Source organism: Aethalodelphis obliquidens, unplaced genomic scaffold, assembly GCF_003676395.1.
Source record: "Aethalodelphis obliquidens isolate GAN/ISIS:26980383/991018 unplaced genomic scaffold, ASM367639v1 scaffold7, whole genome shotgun sequence".
Lineage (NCBI taxonomy): Eukaryota > Metazoa > Chordata > Mammalia > Artiodactyla > Delphinidae > Aethalodelphis > Aethalodelphis obliquidens.
The window spans coordinates 25,902,360-25,922,325 of record NW_020837951.1 but is presented as its reverse complement, the minus strand read 5'-3'; the positions used below and the strand labels follow the sequence as shown (position 1 = coordinate 25,922,325).

General features: G+C 48.7%; 1 protein-coding gene and 1 pseudogene across 13 annotated transcripts in view; one reads left to right on the top strand and one right to left on the bottom strand.

Moving 5' to 3' along the window:
- The window catches only part of ZNF462 (zinc finger protein 462), a 143,311-nt gene that overhangs the window by 48,323 nt on the left and 75,022 nt on the right, over positions 1 to 19,966 (top strand). For 7 of the 13 annotated variants that reach the window (XR_003432561.1, XM_027105293.1, XM_027105302.1 and 4 more), the window contains 4 exons: positions 8,679 to 8,928; positions 10,120 to 15,692; positions 16,499 to 16,663; positions 18,257 to 18,543. Coding sequence is in view for 12 of the 13 variants with exons in the window: in XM_027105293.1 (XP_026961094.1) it covers positions 8,706 to 8,928; positions 10,120 to 15,692; positions 16,499 to 16,663; positions 18,257 to 18,543 (6,248 nt within the window). In the remaining variant the exon portion in view is untranslated. Of the gene's footprint in view, positions 1 to 6,280; positions 6,659 to 8,678; positions 8,929 to 10,119; positions 15,693 to 16,498; positions 16,664 to 18,256; positions 18,544 to 19,966 lie in introns of those variants that run through there. The other 6 variants (XM_027105299.1, XM_027105297.1, XM_027105296.1 and 3 more) reach the window with 6 other exon arrangements.
- Positions 9,433 to 9,514, bottom strand: LOC113620302 (uncharacterized; annotated as a pseudogene).

The window sequence follows — 19,966 nt, the reverse complement described above, 5'->3', positions numbered from 1 at the left end:
GCGGGCTAATATTAGATGGAGTTGTGAGAAAGCCCCTTGGAGGATAGAACCTTTGAGCCCAGAATTGCATGAGGAGGAGTCAGCCATGACGAAACTAGGCATTTATTTGTCTCTGAATAATAATAAAAAGTGAGAGATGAATTAAGTCAGAAAAAAATCTTTCAAAATACGAGAAGAAAATTTTGTAAAACACTCCTTTGTACAAAAGGTTGACTGGCATAATCTAATCTCTTCATTTAGTGAAATGATCCAAGTAAAGGCTTCGAAAGACTTGTTCAAGGTGAAGGTGGCAGGCGGAGCCATCACACCTGCTGGGAATAAATTATTTTACTTGCTGGAGAGGCATTTCTGGATCCTTGTCTTTTTTTTTTTTTTTTTTTTTTTTTTGAGCAGCCCAATAGTGAATAAGCTGAAAGACCTAAGTTTGTTGGGCAAAGTGAGATTTTCATTAAGGATTTATGGAACGTGGGGCTTGGCCAAGTACCTGAGCCACTGTAGTGTTTTCACATGGTGATAAATCCTACTGTTGTGTTGGCAGACAAATGTCTTAACTTTCTGCTAAGAAGTTCTTGAGGCGCAGTGATTTTTAGGAGTAAACTTACTTGCTGAGAGTAGATTGGAGAGACTGCAAGAGAAAAGGAATTCTTTAGCTATCATGTAAAAGAAAATATTCCTAATTCTTGGGTATCTGCCAGTTCCATACATAAGAACATAGGGTGTTTTTCCTGTTTTCTTGGAACGGGGTAGGAGAACCAATGGAGCTCAGTGGGCAGCGCCTTCTGCTATAGGTGGAGGCCAAGAGGAGAAAAAAAAAAAAATCACAATCTTCTTGAATAGGAGGACTTCACAGTGGACACCATTCCTGATTCACACAAGCCCAGCCATTGTTTACCTTTCCAGAAAGCAGTCTGCTTAGGGCTTTCAGCCTGAGGGGGTAGTTAGATCAGAAACCATGGAGTGGCTATATTTTGTCAAATATAAGAAATTGAACTGGAAAGGTTACTGCATCAGGGCCTTGTGTGCCACAGATATAGGCAGACTCGGGACAATTCTCATTTAAAGGAAGTGACTTGTCTGAATTTTCTGAGCACAGCGTGAGCACAAGGCAAAGAACAAATCTCAGAGGGATTAGATTGGGACTTTTGTGGGCTTTTCCTCAAATAAGAGAGGTTCTTCTGGCAAAACTTTCTTATACTTTCACCAGCCCTGGATCCTTTCGTTTTGGTTTTTTTTTTTTTTTTTTTTTTCCTCTCAGAAGGTAATAGAGAGCAAGGTGAGTTGTTCGAATGGTTTCTGGATTCATTCACTAAAACGGTAGAATTTAGACGTGGTGGGGTTGGCCAGACCTTCTGTGCCGGGCACAGATCTGGCTGTGAAGACATGCCCAAGGCCTGTGGTCAGCGAAGCCTTCAGACCCACAGAGGAGCTACTCAACGCGTGGTTTGGTCTTTCACGATATGGAAGATGCCTTTGACTGCAGCTTCTGCTTACTCTGCGTCTTAATCAGTTCTGTAATGAAGACCCAGCAGCATATCTGCAACTTCCCTTTAATTTTACAATTTTTATAATGAGAGTTCTTGTAGTGTGAAAAGTGTCTGTGGAAACCCAGCCAGCATGCTGAAGAGTCTACAAAGGAATACAGCGATTTTCTGTCTCTACCGTTGGGGTGAGGTTTGGCTCTAGAGGAGAGAAATCGGGTCCCTCTTGATCTCCAGGCTCGGGCAAGAATGGGTTCAAAGTTTCCAAGGAATTTCCTGATGGACCCATGACATTTCAGAGAATGCATTCGACCCTAAGAGTGGTTTTCGCTCATTTGGAAGAACAAAATGAGCTGGGATCTCATTTGTCATGGTTGCCTTTTGAGAATTTTAGCATGTGGAGGCGTCTTCATTTTGTTTTGTTTCTCAAGGAGAATATTGTCAGGACGCTTCTCAGAATTGGACTTATCTGGTGAACTGCAGGTTCCCCTTCACAGACAATGAAGTCTAAAGCTCCTGAGATACCACCCTGCTTCCTCCCTTTCTTTTCTAGTCCCTTCTCTCCTCTTTTATCTCCTTATTCAAATCACACGCTTCCTTTTCTAAGGACAGGAGAGCTGGCAGGCTGCCTATTGGCCGGTTGGCCTCAATTAGCCTTATATCATTGCAAAGGAATGCATGAATTCTCCAGAAGGTATGTACTATCTCTTTCTGTATTAGACACTCACTACCTGCTTTCATAACAGGTCACTCAGCCAGAATGGCTTCTTGTTTACATATCTGATATTGTTTTGGTCATTTGGATTAGATCATCTCATTTTAATAATGATCCCCGAGGTTATCTGTTATGAAATATTACTCCAACATGCTCTGTAAAACTTGAAAACTTGATTCAGGAAAACAAAGCTAAAATAAGAGAACCTGAAGGCTAGCATCCTTGGCCGCAAGGTGACTGGGGTTATTAATCTGCAGATTGCCTGCTTCAGACTCTGTCCCAGAGATGGAACAGAGGCCACACATGGGCATTGGCAGGACTCAGGCTCGCGTGGTATTTCTCTGCTACTATTTAAATTCAGTCTCATCTTGGGGGTTACATATGTGATTGCAAATTAATCCTTTCTCTTCTGAAAATTTGGTTTTGAAGAACAGCTGTGTCTCCCTTCTGAATTCCTTAATTATTTATCCTCCCTGATATGTTAAACCTTTCATTAGTGTGGTGAATTGCCAAGAGTACACAGAACTGCTTAGATCATGTAGCAAACAGTATAAACATTGGATAGGACATTTGAAGACACCACATGGTGAGCCAGGATCTATAGTTGTACCAAATGTTGTGGGATCAATGTAGGTATCTTGTTGTTGGAAGTTCTTTGTTGGTTTATTTTGTTGGCTTATTTTTTTTTAATCACTGTAACATGGGAAGAGTATGTATGTCATTTGTACTTATTCAAAAGTGTTCTAACAGAAGTGTTAAATCTGGAGGGCACATGCCCCTATCTGAGTTCAAATTAAATCAAGAAAATGAATTATTTCATATATACGTACACGTATGTATGTATATATGTATGTGCAGAGGACAGGCACCCTATGATACATGTGTTTGCATATATATGCATGCCTGTGTGTGCATATCTACAGTCTGTATTTGCATTTGTAAGTGTGATTCCATAACTACTGTTCCTTTTCCTGAAAGGAGATTTCTACCTCTATTTCTTGATCCAGTCCTGTTTGGAAAGATGCTTTAAATGATTTTTAAATTAGAACTCCCACTTCGACCATGACAAGAGTAAATGATAAGCAGTGATGTACAACACGTCTTGTTGCTGAGAGTAGCAACCCACACTCAAAAGTGGATTAGTTAGTGATTTTTTTTTCCCCTCATTTTTCATCCTAAGCATGAAAATTCTTCTTTCCTCCCAAACCACGTTCCTGGGGCTTGAAATAAGAGATGTTAACTTCCCAACACACCCCGCAGCTCTTTGACCTCATCATAGCAACAGTTTCCGATCTCAAATACATTTGTAGAATGATCTTTAAGTTCCTGATTTTTCTGTCTTTCTAGCTGAACGGTGCCGAAGTTTATGCATTCCACTAACTGATAATTGGTTTTTCCAATCATGGGAAAGGAAAGTAAGAAAAGCACAGACAATAGGTGCTCACTAAAGCCTTTTCTTAGAATTGTGATTCAAGAGAACGGAGGAGTTCAGTGTCTTACAAATGAAACTAGGTTTCTGGAGTGGACATAGGAAAAGCATCTTACGGTGTTTCTGGTTCTATTTCTCAAAGGCTTTGAAGCTTATAATTAGTTGCTCTTGAATCCCTGTGGCTGTGGTGCTTCACAGCTTTATTTCTGGTCTGCAGTCCTTCAGTCAGAGAACAGGGTAGGTCCAGGCAAGGCCTGCACCTTTTCATTTGGACACTTCCCGGAGACAGTTGGGATTTTGACTTGAAGACCGTGTTCGTGCTCCATGCAATCCTGGAGAACAGTGCTCGCCGAGGTGACCCAGGTGAGGGTTGTGGTGGCAGGATTGTAGGAGTGCCCTCAAACACCCAGGGCGCCTCCCTTCTCCCCTCCTGTCTGGGCAGTGAGTGGGGAGGACACATGATGAACCTGTGGATTGTCCCCTTTCACCTTCACAGGAGGAAAATGGAGGCATAATGGGTCTCTGAAATTGTGAACACAGAAAGTGGGTGGGCAGACGGTAGAAATTAAAATTGGTGGGTTTTTTTAAGTTGAAGTGTAGTTGATTTACAGTGTTGTGTTACTTTCTTTTTTTTAATTTATTTTTTAATTTTTTAATTTTTTGGCCACACCGCATGGCATGTGGGATCTTAAGTTCCCGGACCAGGGGTTGAACCTGCGCCCCCTGCAGTGGAAGTGCAGAGTCCTAACCACTGGACCGCCAGGGAATTAATTCCCTGTGTTACTTTCTGAAGTATAGCAAAGTGATTCAATTATATATATAGATCTACTTATCTGTCTTTTTTTAGATTCTTTTCCGTCATAGTTTATTACAAGATATTGAACATAGTTCCCTGTGCTATACAGTAGGACCTTGCCATCTTTTTTTTATATATAGTAGTTTGATTCTGTTAATCCCAAACTCCTAATTTATCCCTCCCTCCCCCTTCCCTCTTTGGTAACCATAAGTTTGTTTCCTATGTCGGGGAGTCTGTTTCTGTTTTGAAAATAGGTTCAAAATTGGTGTTTTTAAGATTGAGGAAGAGCAGCTGGTGGCCATTCTCTCCCTTTCCCCCTTCTCAGCTGTATATTCCCAATCCTTAACAAGATCTCTGGATTTTCTTTAAATATGTCTTCAAGAGTTCGTCCAATATGGAAAGTTGGGTTTGGGGTTTCCCATCAAAACCCCACCTCTTGAAAACTCTAGACTTATCCATGTAAATTGCACAGACCAACACGTGGCAATCCATAGTGCAGAGTCGTGGATAATTAGTATGGTCAATTAGTATGGTCGTCTAGAGGTTTCACATTAGGAGGACTAATCACATTAGGTGCTAGCTTATTTGGGAACGAATCCATTTTTCATCTGCCTGCCAAGGCCTCATCATGGGTGGTGTTGCGAGTCTAGTCCTCCGATGCCTGTTTGACCTTGAGGGGCCTGGAGATATTGCATTGGGAGTAGGAGATGGGGCCGGGGGGGGGGGGGACACGCTTGTTTGATTTGTAGATTCATCTCATGACCTTTTGAAATAGCATTTCTTTCAGTTAGTTCAGAAGCTTCCTCTTCGGCTTTTGATTTTGCTGATTTGGTCAGTGGGAAAAAAAAAATACTGCTAATCTCATTATCGCAGTAGAATTTTTAAATAAAGTAAATAGATAGGAGATCAAGGCTTTTAACTTGAAATTGTCATTTGGTAGCAGCTCAGTGTCTGGTGTAGCCTTTTAGGGTTGCTGTTCTTTCTCGGTTGATGAAACAGTCAAATATGCCAGAGAGTATTTCTCATCTTTGTTCCCATCTTTGTTGTTGGTTCCTCAGAGGATTACCATCTGCTGCAAAAACATCCTCGAGCTGAGGGATGGGTCATCCTCAGGTCCAGCTTTCTTTGTCTCTCTCCTCCCCTGTTCCGTCTCCGCCTCCCTCCTCTCACTTTTCGCCCATGTGTGCGTCCTCAGTCTCATAAACACGTCAAGTTTCTGTGTCTTTGATTGTTTAGGCCATGCAGGCAATTTCTGTTTCCTTCTGTCAGCGTCTCCAGGAGCAATGTGTGCACAAAGACAAAATGGCTTTCAGAGGAGGCCACATCCTCATCTGAGGACTCAGTGCAGACATCCAATTGAAGGCCACTCGGTGGTAACCAGACACTGGTTCTCTCGGCAGCCTGGAGATTAACCTCTTCTAAGGCTCTGTGCTATTTTTGAGGTAGAGTCTGCAACGACATTAAAGCTAGAACCTATTAGGAAATCACTTTCATCATCTCTTCTTTTTCCAAATCAGTGGCTTGTTTTTTTTTTCCTGATCTCCTAACCCTTTAATCTCCTTTGTAGCAGAACAAGGAGACCGTTGGTTTGTTTGCATCCAGCGAAGTTTGAATCCTTCCTTGCTAAGAGCTTCGGAAGACACCAAGATATTAGAGAACCGTGCAGAGAGATGAATTTCATCTCGGGGTGGATGACTTAATGCCAAAGGTGCCCTGCTTTCCTTGGGCAGAACTGTCATTTTTTTGGTGGATGTTGTGCGAACTAGGCTCAAACTTCCCAAAAGACACACAGCAGAAAGCCTTTTGTTGCATTATTTCTAAAGGCTTGAAGTTTTGAAGGGAAGAGATTTTGTTTTGCTCTCGGCTACACAATGGAGCTTTCAGAGAACCTCTTTTAAAAGGAATAGCTACAGCCTTTGTGTTGAAGGGTGTGCCTGTTGGCAGGGTCCGCTGATGCAGACAGACTGGCTGGTGATTAACAAAGGTCATTAGACTTTGGAATCTGGCAAGCAGAGTCGGATGGTATGTCTTCTGTGTGTGGAAGGACGACTCCCAAGAAGCCAAGGCATTCTGGAGGTTCCCCCCTCCAGCCCACCCCCAAAGGCAGCTGGAGAACAGGGTCTGGTCCAGGAACGTCCTGCGGTAACCAGGGCTGTGCTGGGATGAACGGACTAGCCCATCAGGCATGGGATAAAAGAACCTTCGGAGATCCTGGTGAATGACATTTGAGGAGGAGAGAGGTGCTGCTTTTTCGGGAAGGAGTGAAAACAGTTCCTCCTTTGTTGGGAGGAGGAGGGCAGAGGAGGGGCCCAGGCTGCTCCTCTCCTGTTGCCTCGGCCCGGCAGCCTGGCAGCATCCATCCCAGAGAAGCCATGTTGTGCTCAGAAGGGAGGCTCTGAGCTAAAATGGCCGCTCCTGAAGCTCAGAGGACTAGGGCAGCTTAGTGAGACTTAGAGCTCCAGTGACGCAGGAGCTCCTATCTCTTGAAAGTGTGATAAACACATTCAGCAGAGCTGTGGCTTGTTTGGCTGAGATGAAAGGACTAAGCTGGGGGGGATGGGGAGCGCACACTGGATGATCTGCCTTTTTGCCGTGAAGTGTTCTAAATGCAGGAGTCGTCTGCACTATGGAAAAATTTGTGTTCAGGTCTAATGGGCTGTGCGAAAAGGAGAAGTGGGGTGGGGCCTCGGTGACGGCTGTAATTTGATCCAGAGCTGATAGCAACCTCTTCCACACAATTTGGGTTGGTGCTGAGACAGAAAAGCTGGTGTGGCTGGGAATATGGAGGCTGAGTTAGCCGACAGGGACTCTGGTGCACAGTTCAGGGTTTATTGAAAAAAAGGAGAAATTGCTGGGTGAAAGGGGAGAAGGTAAATCTCTGTGTGTCTCACTCTGCAAGCTCAGGCTGTCCAGAGCTGGACTTGCCAGGAGTTATTTTCACAGGAGCATTCTTTCAGAGAAAATCCTCCTGCCATAGCTCCTTTCACTGCATTGACAGATTTCTCCACTGTATTCTTCCTGCAGAAATCATTGATCTTTTACAATAAAAGTATAGAAAGTTGCTGTACGATCAAAGTATCGAAAGATTTGGCTTGTGGCTTTTGTTCTTGGACATCTGGTTCTAGATTACAGTGACTCAGTAGAGTTTGCTATGAGCTCAGTGAAGTAACTCAGTCATTAAGATAATAACTGGGTATCTCAACTTAAGATAGGAAGGCGTATGCCTTCTCATACATTTTTAACTTCTTAATGGTGGGCCGCTCCACTGAGTTCGTGTGAAGCTATCTGTATCTTTCAATCACACAGTAAATAGCAGGACAGAGGCAGCCGGGCAAGTTTTACTTTATTCTGAATCAGGTTCACTGCTTGTTATGGCCAAGTATGCACTCCACATTTGTAAAGGGGAGAAGTAGAAAAAGGGAAAGTCCTGCCTTAGAAGCCCTTCTTCCAAACCACGTGCATTTCTGTTGCCTTAGTGTAAATCGAGGTACCGAGGTGCAACCTGAAACTAGAAACTGGATTGTCATCTAAAGTTGGTTGTTTAAGAATCTCTTGAGAAATATTTTATGACCTAATTAGATTGGAGAAGCTGTTAGGTTATAATTGGTAGGTAGTAAAAAGCAAATAACCATTTAGCTCATGAAAAAAAAAATAAACCGTTTAAAGAAGGGAAGAAGGAGGTGTACCGCAATATCAGTTAAGAGAGTAGAAGAATAAAAAGGTACAATACAAGCGCTTCCTACTGCCACTCAGAGATTCAGTACTGTTTCACCATTTGGTGATAAAACATGAATGTTTTACAGTATTAAAACAGCTAATGAAGAGTGAAGTTTGTCCTTTCTTCTGTATGGGCCACCTCTTTACTTCTGAGAAGATTCTGGTTCAAAAATAAAACTGGTCCCAGCCGGAATCAAAGTCAGTATTAACCTACCAAGAAATCTGGATTCAGTCAAGAAATTCAGAAACTACTAAAACTTTTGAAGTATTAGGGGTTTCTTTGGCACATAGCACTTGCAGATACATCAAGCTAGAAAAAGTTTACCTGGTTTTTCCCCCCTTCTTTGAAGTTAGGAAGTCAAGGACACCATCCCTGTTATGTCTGATTTCCTTTCTTTGGCCAGTGTTCCATCTGGCAAAGTCCAGTGAGAGGAAATGGCCGATATTGGAATTTCTTCCATCAATGGACTTGTAGCCCCAGCAGCCTGGGGTACGCGATGAGCGCAGGCCTTAAGGTGTTTCGTCTGCCTTCTGCCACCGCAGGTTCCTAATGTGAGAGGGTAGACCCAGATGATGGAGGTGCTTCAGTGCGATGGCTGTGACTTTAGAGCCCCGTCTTACGAAGATCTCAAGGCGCATATCCAGGATGTCCACACGGCATTTCTGCAGCCGACGGACGTTGCCGAAGACAATGCAAACGAGCCGCGCTCTGGGTCCATGAATGCCAGTAACCAGACAGAGGTGGAGTTTTCGTCTATAAAGGATGAATTTGTGATTGCAGAGGACTTATCAGGTAAATCTGTCCTGGGCTCGGCATATCTGATGTATTTCACTGCCCTCATCTATTTTGAGCCTGTAGCCGTGGTTCTTTTTTTTTGGACAGGAGAGTAGGACTTATTGGTGGGCGTGAGTAAGGAGGGGACGGTGCCAAGGCTCTCCTGAGTGCAGGGTCCGCCGCTTGCCCCAGAGGGCCAGGATTACGGATGTATTTGACCTCACAGCCATCTGGGATGAGCTGCTTTTCCGCCACCTTGTTTTCAAATTCATCTGCATTAAACTTAGTAAATGCCCACTTCTTGGAGATGTGGCTCTTCTGGTGGCCAGGGAACTTGAACTTGGCCCTGTGGAGGGCCTTAATCACATGCTCCTTGTTCTGCAGCCTGGTGCGGATGGACCTTATGACTTGGCCAGCGTGGACCCTGGCCACTGTGCCCTGGGGCTTTTCAAAGGCACCGCACATACCTGTCTGGAGCCTAGATTGGGCACAACATGCCAGTCATGAATGTCCACTGGAAAGGGCTGTCTGCAAGGTCCCTTAAGGCAACCAGTACAGGCAGCAGGCTGCATACAGTACCGAGGAGTCTGTAGCCGTGGTTCCTGACATGCACGGTTCCCACAGAGTTTCTTGCTCTCTGCGAGCCTCTTTTTTTTTTTTTGGCCACGCTGCAAGGCTTGTGGGATCTTTAAAGGCTCCCCGACCAGGGATTGAACCTGGGCCACGGCAGTGGAAAAACGCTGAGTCCTAACCACTGGACCGCCAGGGAATTCCCACTTGTGAGCCATTTTTGTGGTTTGGGCATCACGTTTCTCTTCTTGAGTAGCCCAGGTTATTGTTCTTTCAGCTTCCTCTGTTTCTTAGCTTCCCTTCAGTTTGGAGCACAGGGTAGTATCTTGGAAAGTTCTAGAATGAATATTGCAGTCTGTGAAACTTGCATTTTCATAGCTCTGTGGCACATGAATGGAGATGTGGAGACTCTTGCACCTGAAGCCAAGCACTGCCTTCCGTCCGTGAGAAGCAACGTGTTTATGTTCGTTAACGCTTCGTTAATACTCTTCAGGGCCTCATCTTGAGATGTTAGGCTTTTTGAATGTGATGTTTATTAATGAAGGATAATTGAGAAGAAAATGGATTTGCATGATTGAATTTCTTGACTCGCTTTTGCTATGCTTTTCTCTTCCCACTTACCTTATGCCTTCTCTTTAGGTCAAAATGCAACTGCATTGGGGACCGGAAGTTACTATGGCCATAGTCCAGGATATTACGGTCAGCATATTGCCTCTAATCCCAAACCAACAAGCAAGTTTTTTCAATGCAAGTTCTGCGTACGCTACTTCAGGTCAAAAAACCTCCTCATTGAACACACTAGGAAGGTCCACGGAGCTCAAGCTGAAGGGAGTTCGGCGGGACCTCCTGTTCCAGGATCCTTAAATTATAATATCATGATGCACGAGGGATTCGGAAAGGTCTTCTCTTGCCAGTTTTGCACATACAAGTCACCAAGGAGGGCAAGAATAATTAAGCATCAGAAGATGTATCACAAAAACAATTTGAAGGAGACCACTGCTCCTCCCCCTGCCCCTGCTCCGATGCCAGACCCAGTGGTCCCACCCGTGTCCCTGCAGGACCCCTGCAAGGAGCTGCCGGCGGAGGTCGTGGAGCGCAGCATCCTAGAATCTATGGTCAAGCCTCTGACCAAGTCTCGAGGCAACTTTTGCTGTGAGTGGTGCAGCTATCAGACCCCCCGCCGGGAACGCTGGTGTGACCACATGATGAAGAAACACCGCAGCATGGTCAAGATCCTGTCCAGTCTCAGGCAGCAGCAAGAAGGGACTAATCTGCCTGATGTGCAGAACAAGAACGCTCCCAGCCCCACTTCTAACTCCACCTATCTGTCTGTGAATGCTGCCAGCCGGGAGCTACCCAACACTAACGTCTCCACCTTCAGGGGCTCCATCGGCAACTCCATCATGAGACCCAATTCTTCTTCCGCTTCCAAGTTTTCGCCCATGTCTTACCCTCAGATGAAGCCGAAGTCACCTCACAATTCTGGCCTCGTCAGCTTGGCGGAGAGATCCCGTTACGGAATGACTGACATGACCAATTCTTCTGCCGACCTGGAAACTAACAGCATGCTGAATGACTCTAGTTCCGACGAAGAGTTAAATGAAATAGACAGTGAGAATGGCTTAACTGCTCTGGATCATCAGACAGCAGGCATGTCCGCGGAGCAGCTGATGGGCTCAGAGGGCAACAAATTATTGGAGACCAAGGGGATCCCATTTAGAAGATTCATGAACAGGTTCCAGTGCCCCTTTTGTCCGTTCCTCACCATGCATCGACGTAGCATCTCCCGTCACATAGAAAACATCCACTTATCCGGAAAGACAGCCGTCTACAAATGTGATGAATGTCCATTTACTTGCAAGAGCTCGTTAAAACTTGGGGCTCACAAACAGTGTCACACGGGTACAACGTCAGACTGGGATGCTGTGAATTCCCAGAGTGAAAGCATCGCTTCTCCGCTGCACGAAGGTGTCGTGTCTTACGAGAGCTCGAGCATCAATGGGAGAAAGTCGGGGGTCGTGCTGGAGCCCCTGCAGCAGCAACAGCCGCCCCCGCCGCCCGCGCCTCCGTCACAGCCTCAGCCGCCGCAGCTGCAGCCGCCCCATCAGGTGCCGCCCCCGCCCCCGCCGCCCGCGCAGGCCCCGCCCCTGCACCCCTACAAGTGCACCATGTGTAATTACTCCACCACGACTCTGAAAGGGCTGAGGGTGCATCAGCAGCACAAACACTCCTTCTGCGACAACTTGCCAAAATTCGAGGGGCAGCCCTCCAGCCTGCCAGCGGACGGCGAGACAGACAGCCACCCCTCTTCCAGCAACACTGTGAAGAAAAGTCAGACCTCAATTCTTGGGCTGTCCTCCAAGAACAATTTTGTAGCTAAGGCCTCTAGGAAACTCGCTAATGACTTTCCTCTCGACTTATCGCCCGTGAAGAAGAGGACCCGGATTGACGAGATCGCAAGCAACCTGCAGAGCAGAATTAACCAAACCAAACAGCAGGAAGATGCGGTGATCAACGTGGAGGATGACGAGGAGGAGGAGGAAGACAACGAGGTGGAGATCGAGGTGGAGCTGGACCGGGAAGAAGAGCCACCGGAGCCCGTCCTGGAGGTGCCCACGTCCTTCTCAGCGCAGCAGATCTGGGCGAGAGATGCCCCTGAGCCCCAGAAGGAGCCCAGCTTCAGAACTGTCACCCACGATTACAATGCCACCAACGGGGCTGAGATAGAGCTCACCCTTTCTGAAGATGAAGAGGATTATTATGGCTCCTCCACGAACATGAAAGATCACCAGGTTTCCAGCGCTGCTCTGCTCAACACCCAGACTCCTATCTACGGAACTGAGCACGGTAATGAAAATGCGGACTTTAGCGACTCGGGAAGGCTTTATTATTGCAAACACTGTGACTTTAACAACAAATCTGCCCGGAGCGTCAGCACCCACTACCAGCGCATGCACCCGTACATTAAATTCAGCTTCAGGTACATCTTGGACCCCAACGATCACAGCGCAGTGTACAGGTGCCTGGAATGCTACATCGATTACACCAACTTCGAAGACCTGCAGCAGCATTACGGCGAACACCACCCGGAAGCCATGAACGTCCTCAACTTCGACCACTCGGACCTGATCTACCGGTGTCGGTTTTGTTCCTACACGAGCCCCAACGTCCGAAGCCTGATGCCGCACTACCAGAGAATGCACCCCACCGTCAAGATTAACAATGCGATGATATTTTCGAGCTACGTGGTGGAGCAGCAGGAGGGGCCGAACACGGAGTCCCAGACGCTGAGGGAGATCCTGAATTCGGCTCCCAAGAACATGGCCGCGTCCGCTGCCGTGGCCCGTGGCGGCGGGGTGCCAGCTCCGTTCCCTAAGAACACCCCTTCCAAGACCTTTCCTCCAGAATGTGAAAATCAGAAGGACCCCTCGGTCAGCACCGTCGTCGTGTACGATTGTGACGTTTGCTCCTTCGCGAGCCCCAACATGCACTCTGTGTTGGTTCATTATCAGAAGAAACACCCGGAAGAAAAGGCCTCCTACTTTAGGATCCAGAAAACCATGCGAATGGTGTCTGTGGACAGGGGCTCTGCCCTTTCTCGGTTGTCATTTGAGGTGGGTGCTCCAGTGTCTCCCAAAATATCCGCCATGGGTTCCCCACCCCCCCCACCGCCCCCGCCACCAGACCTCGGTACCGAGCTTTACTACTGCAAACACTGCTCCTACAGCAATCGGTCAGTTGTGGGAGTCCTTGTCCACTACCAGAAAAGACACCCAGAGATAAAGGTTACCGCCAAATATATCAGACAGGCTCCTCCCACAGCCGCAATGACGCGAGGGGCCGATGGGCCCCAAGGCTCCCCCCGGGCACCGGCCCCCAGGCAGCAGCTCAGCCGGAGCGGCTCCGAGAGAGACGGCCCTCCCGCGGAGAGTGAGATGTTCTTCTGCCAGCACTGTGATTACGGGAACCGCACGGTCAAAGGTGTCCTCATCCATTATCAGAAGAAGCACCGAGACTTCAAGGCCAACGCGGACGTGATCCGGCAGCACACGGCCACCATCCGAAGCCTCTGCGACCGTAACCAGAAAAAGCCTGCCGGTTGCGTGCTGGTCCCCCCCTCGAACGTGGAGCGGGACAGAACGAAACTCCGGGCGCTCAAGTGTCGTCAGTGCTCGTACACCTCCCCCTACTTTTACGCACTGAGGAAGCATATCAAGAAAGACCACCCTGCCCTGAAGGCCACGGTCACGTCCATCATGCGGTGGGCATTTCTAGATGGCTTGATAGAAGCTGGCTACCACTGCGAGTGGTGCATCTATTCCCACACAGATCCCAACGGTTTGCTCCTCCATTACCAGAGGAGGCATCCCGAGCATTACGTTGATTATACGTACATGGCCACCAAGCTCTGGGCTGGGCCAGACCCATCCCCTCCCTCTCTCACGATGCCAGCTGAAGCCAAAACGTACAGATGCCGAGACTGTGTTTTTGAGGCCGTCTCCATCTGGGACATCACCAATCACTACCAAGCGTTCCACCCCTGGGCCATGAATGGGGACGAGTCCGTGCTGCTGGATATCATCAAGGAGAAAGATGCTGTCGAGAATCCCATCCCTGCGCCCGAAGAGCTCGTGGGCCCCGTGAATTGTGAAAACAGTATGCCTGCGCCACTGCCCGAGCAGGAAGCTGACTGCCCCGAGGACGCCAGGCTTTCCCCAGAGAAGAGCCTCCAGCTAGCGTCAGCCAACCCCGCCATCTCCTCCACCCCGTACCAGTGCACCGTGTGCCAGTCTGAGTATAACAACCTGCACGGCCTTCTGACACATTACGGGAAGAAGCACCCAGGCATGAAAGTGAAGGCTGCTGACTTTGCCCAGGATATCGACATCAACCCGGGCGCTGTCTACAAATGCAGGCATTGCCCCTACATCAACACCCGCATCCACGGCGTCCTGACCCACTACCAGAAGCGACACCCGTCCATCAAGGTGACTGCCGAGGACTTCGTGCACGACGTGGAGCAGTCCGCCGACATAGCCCAGAACGACGTGGAGGAGACGAGCAGGATCTTCAAGCAAGGGTACGGCGCCTACCGCTGCAAACTGTGTCCCTACACGCACGGCACTTTGGAGAAGCTCAAAATCCACTACGAGAAGTATCACAACCAGCCTGAGTTCGATGTCTTTTCCCAGTCTCCCCCGAAGCTGCCCGTGACCCTCGAGCCCGAGATAACCACTGAAGTGAGCCCCTCCCAAGTCTCCGTGACCGAGGACGAGGTGGGAGAGGAGCCCGTGTCCACGTCTCACTTCGCTACCTCGCACCTGGTGTCCCACACTGTGTTCCGGTGCCAGCTCTGCAAGTACTTCTGCTCCACGCGGAAGGGCATAGCCCGGCACTACCGCATCAAGCACAACAACGTACGCGCCCAGCCTGAGGGCAAGAACAACCTCTTCAAGTGCGCCCTGTGTGCCTACACCAACCCCATCCGCAAAGGGCTGGCTGCCCACTACCAGAAGCGCCACGACATCGACGCCTACTACACCCACTGCCTGGCGGCCTCCAGGACCATCAGCGACAAGCCCAACAAGGTGATCATCCCGTCGCCGCCCAAGGACGACTCCCCGCAGCTCAGCGAGGAGCTCCGGCGCGCCGTGGAGAAGAAGAAGTGCTCCCTGTGCCCCTTCCAGTCCTTCAGCAAGAAGGGCATCGTGTCCCACTACATGAAGCGTCACCCGGGGGTGTTCCCCAAGAAGCAGCACGCCAGCAAGTTGGGGGGCTACTTCACCGCCGTCTACGCCGACGAGCACGAGAAGCCGGTGCTGATGGAAGAGGAGGAGAGAGGCGGCTTCGAGAAAGCCGAGGTGGAGGGGAGCGAAGGGCAGGAAATCGAGTGGCTCCCGTTCCGCTGCATCAAGTGCTTCAAGCTGTCCTTCAGCACGGCGGAGCTGCTGTGCATGCATTACACGGACCACCACAGCCGGGACCTCAAGAGGGACTTCGTCATCCTGGGCGGCGGCCCCCGCCCGCAGAGCTCCGCCTACCAGTGCAAGCACTGCGATAGCAAACTGCAAAGCACGGCGGAGCTGACCTCACACTTGAGCATTCACAATGAGGAATTCCAGAAGCGTGCCAAACGTCAGGAGAGGAGGAAACAGCTTTTGAGCAAGCAGAAATATGCAGATGGTGCTTTTGCAGATTTCAAACAAGAGAGGGTAAGGATATGTTTTGCTTTCCCTTCCCCCAGGAGGCCTCTCATCACTGGTGCCCACATGCACGTCTTCGCTGCCAGCCAAACCGCTACGGGCTTCCTAGTGACTTAGCCTGCCAGAGAGCTCAATAAGTCAATTAAACATTTCGAGCTTGATTATCCCCCACCCCCGCGTTCTACGCTCACCCTTCTCCCCGGCCCCCTCCCTCTCGCCCCTCCCAAGGTTCCCCAGGGGAGGGTCGGGTGGCTTTTCTGTATTTCTCTCTGCCAAGTAGCCTTATCCGAGGCCTAGTTACAGGACAACGCTCGCTCTCTTTCCCAGGGCAGTTGCGGGCCGTCTCTTGGTATCGTTAGCGCTTCTCAGCCATGTCATGGTTTGCAGTGTCGGCTACAGGAACCTAACGTCTCCAGGAGTAGAGGTTTTTTTTTTTTCCTTCTTTTTTTTTTTTCTTTTTTGGTCAAGAAGTTCGCTAATGGCGTAGCTATGCGACGTTTCACCTGTGTAGTTGAAAAATTGGTTTGAAAACCAGATAACTTGGTGGCAGTGACCATGAGACTTCAGCACCGAGATCTTCTCTCCTCACAAGTCATAACCTGTTTGGGTTCTGGAGACTTCTCCCGCGCGCGCGCAGTGGGCAGCGCGCCTCGCCCCTGACGAATCTGTTGTGTAAAACTGCTCGCCGTGTTAGCTCCCTTGGTTTTTAACCTGCTAATCTGCTTTAACGTAAAATCTGCTAGTAAGCTGCAAGAATAAATGCCGGCGTTGAGGGAGGGCTCGGAGTACTGATGGCTACCACTGTATTTTACCAGCCTTTTGGTCACTTAGAAGAGGTGCCAAAGATCAAGGAGAGGAAGGTGGTGGGCTACAAATGTAAATTCTGTGTGGAAGTGCATCCGACGCTCCGGGCCATCTGCAACCACCTGCGCAAGCACGTCCAGTACGGCAGTGTCCCGGCCGTGTCAGCCGCCGTGAAGGTGAGCACTGGGAAGGTCTGGATGAGGAGTCTTGTGTGTGAGCCCTTCGAGTTCCTAATTCACGCCGTTGCTCAGAGCCGCTCAGGAAAGGGCGACCCCACGTGTGGGCGTTCCTGAGTTATGCTGGGATCGGTCTGGCTTGTTTTGATTTCTTTACAGGTTGGATCCTCCTCATCTTCCGTGTTTCGACCCGGTTGCGTTTCGATCTGGTTCCCTTCCACGCGGATAGTCTGGTGGAAACAGAAGATCCGGGCCTCTCGGTACAGGAGGCCTTGGGTCTCCCTTCTATGCTGCGTTTAGTGCCGTTAGGTGTTCGCTTTTGCAAGCGGCCCGGGCTCTTGAGAGGAGTCCAGTGGGTTCTGTTCCCATCCTCTTCTGCGCCTCCCACTGCCTGACTTCTTGCTGTTCTCATCTGGCGACGGTGCAGAGAGCCCGGGAGAATCTGTCTTTTACTTCTTATCCTGGGTCCCCGGAGGAGCGTTCAGAAACGTTAAATCTAAAACTGAAACCCTTCAGGTCACAGTTGGCCCTGTGAGCCCTTTGACCTGATTTGTCTCCTCCATCCCCTCTCCCTCTGTGTTGCTGGCGAGCACCTTCTCTCTGCCCCCGACCAGTATTAGGCCACCTGGTTGGAAGATCATAACCCTAAAATGAGCCACTGTTTCAGTGACCAAGCTGCCATCCCTGCCTTCCAGGGTATTGCTAACCACTTAGTGTTGAGCAGAGAAGTCAGTTCAGGGCTCTGCTCTCTCTCTCTCTGGATACGTGAATGCATTTCTGTCATCGGCCCTTCTTGCTCTTGAGTCCTGTTTTGCCAATGTGGCATATGGAGGCGAAGCTTCCGCTCTTCCCATTGAAGACTGAAGCCTTGTGGCTGGCGGCACAGCAGTGAGTGGCACGGGGACAGCATCAGTCAGCTTCTTGCCCGCCACCAGGGTGTGTCCCAGCCTTGCGTCCCGTAATTGCTCAAGGGAGACAGCGGCTCTTCCTGTGTAATCGGTAATCCGAAGGAGCCCCCCCAAACCAGGCTAGGCTGCTTCTTAATTTTTTGAATTGATTGTACAGCAACCTTCGGCCAAGGGGTGATGTCACCGCCTGTGAGATGGGGGTGACCGTGGTGGCAGAGAGCTGGATCTTCCAGTTTCCTTCATTTCCCGAGGGTGTTCCAAGGCTCCCAAGTGCCCATACCGCACCATTCTCCTTTTTCCCCTTCCTTCCTCTCTTCCTTTCTCTGAGCCATAACCCTAACCTGCGTTATATCAGTTTCGGTAGGATCCCAATTTGAATTTTCTCTTTAAGATAGAAGGTAAGTGAGTGAACTGTCTTCAAAGTGGGAGAGCCGCTCCCTCACCTTTCCCAGACAGTAGCAACCTGTGTCCAGATATGTTGCCCTCACATCACCACCACTGCATGAAGGATGGCAGTTGGGTTTGCCCTCCCTCTAGGGGGAGCTGGAGAGGCAGGGGAGGAAGCCTGAACAGGAAATGCTTAACAGGAGTTTGGGAGAATGAAGGGAGAGGAGGAGAGCTGGGAGCAATGATGATGGATATTTATTTTGTTGGTGGGGCATGTGTGTGTGTGTGGTTCTCTTAGCAGGAGGCTGAAGACCCTTCCCACTTGTTCCTGGATGGACTGGAAGCAGCCAAAGATGCCAGTGGCGCCCTGGCGGACCGGGTGGATGGTGAACACTGCTTGCTTGATGGAATGTTGGAGGATGAAACCCGGCCGGGGGGATACCATTGTAGTCAATGTGACAGAGTCCTGATGTCCATGCAGGGGCTGCGTTCTCATGAGAGGAGCCATCTGGCCCTGGCCATGTTTACCCGCGAGGACAAGTACAGCTGCCAGTATTGCTCCTTTGTTTCTGCTTTCAGGCACAAGTAAGTGTTCACTGAGTGGGTGCAAGTGGTAACTGGAGGAGGTGGAAGGCGGGAGCGCTTGGAGGCGTCTGAAGGCCCCGCTCATGGTTCAGGCCTGCCGTTCAGTTGGCTGTGTTACCTTGAACCTCTGTCACCCCACCTGTCAAATGGGGCTGAGAACAGGAGATTGTTTGCCTGACATCAGATTTGGCGAAATCGGGCATTTAGAAAAAAAATTGAAGTATAGTTAATTTACAAGGTTGTGTTAATTTTAAGCGTACGGCATAATTTTAAGCGTACGGCAGAGTGATTCAGTTATACACACACACACACACACACACACACACACACACACACACACACAAACAAACACAATACATATACGCATTCTTTTTCAGACTCTTTTCCGTTACAGGTTATTACAAAATATCGAGTATAGTTCCCTGTGCTATACAGTAGGTCCTTGTTGGTTACCTATTTTATATAAAGTCGTGCAGCGGTCCCCAACCTTTTTGGCACCAGGGACCAGTTTCTTGGAAGACGGTTTTTTCCACGGGGCGGGGGGGTCAGTTCAGACGGTAATGTGAGCGATGGGGAGCGGCGGATAAAGCTTGCTTCACTCGCTCCCCCGCCGCTCACTTTCTGCTGTGCGGCCTGCTTGGGGGACCCCTGAAGTAGTGTGTATCTGTTAATCCCAAACTCCTAATTTGGTCTCCCTGGCCCCCACTATCCCCTTTGGTCACCGTAAGTTTGTTTTCTATGTCTGTAAGTCTATTTCTGTTTTGTAAATAAGTGTATCTGTATCATTTTTTTTAGATTCCACATGCAAGTGATATCATATGGTGTTTGTCTTTCTGTGTCTGACTTACTTCACTAAGTATGATCATCTCTAGTTGCATCCCTGTTGCAGCAAATGACATTATTTCATTCTTTTTCATGACCTAGTGGTATTCCATTGTGTATATGTGCCACATCTTCTTCATCCATTCATCTGTTGATGCAATTTAGGTTGCTTCCATGTCCTGGCTATTGTAAATAGTGCTGCTATGAACATTGGGATGCATGTATCTCTTTGAATTAGAGTTTTCTAAATTGGGCATTTTCTTAAATGATAATTTTGGAGGTGTTGCTCTGATTTACACAAGGCAAGACCAGAGAGTAGATGAGTTTACTGGTGCATCTGTCGAACATTCATCCAGAACCTAGTCATCATTTGAGTAAGTAAAGTTCCATTTGGGAAATTTTAAGCAGCTAAGGAGGTAAAATTAGGACTTTTTAACCCATATGACCAAAGGGTCATTGCTTGGCATTTTTAAAAAGACCTGGAATGGTAAAGAAGTTTATCGATGCCAGAGAGATGCTTGAGGCGCAGGGTGGGTTGAGGAGACGGAGCTTCCTGCTACCCGGCACAGCTCTGAAATTGAAAATTTGGGTTTTTGTGTGA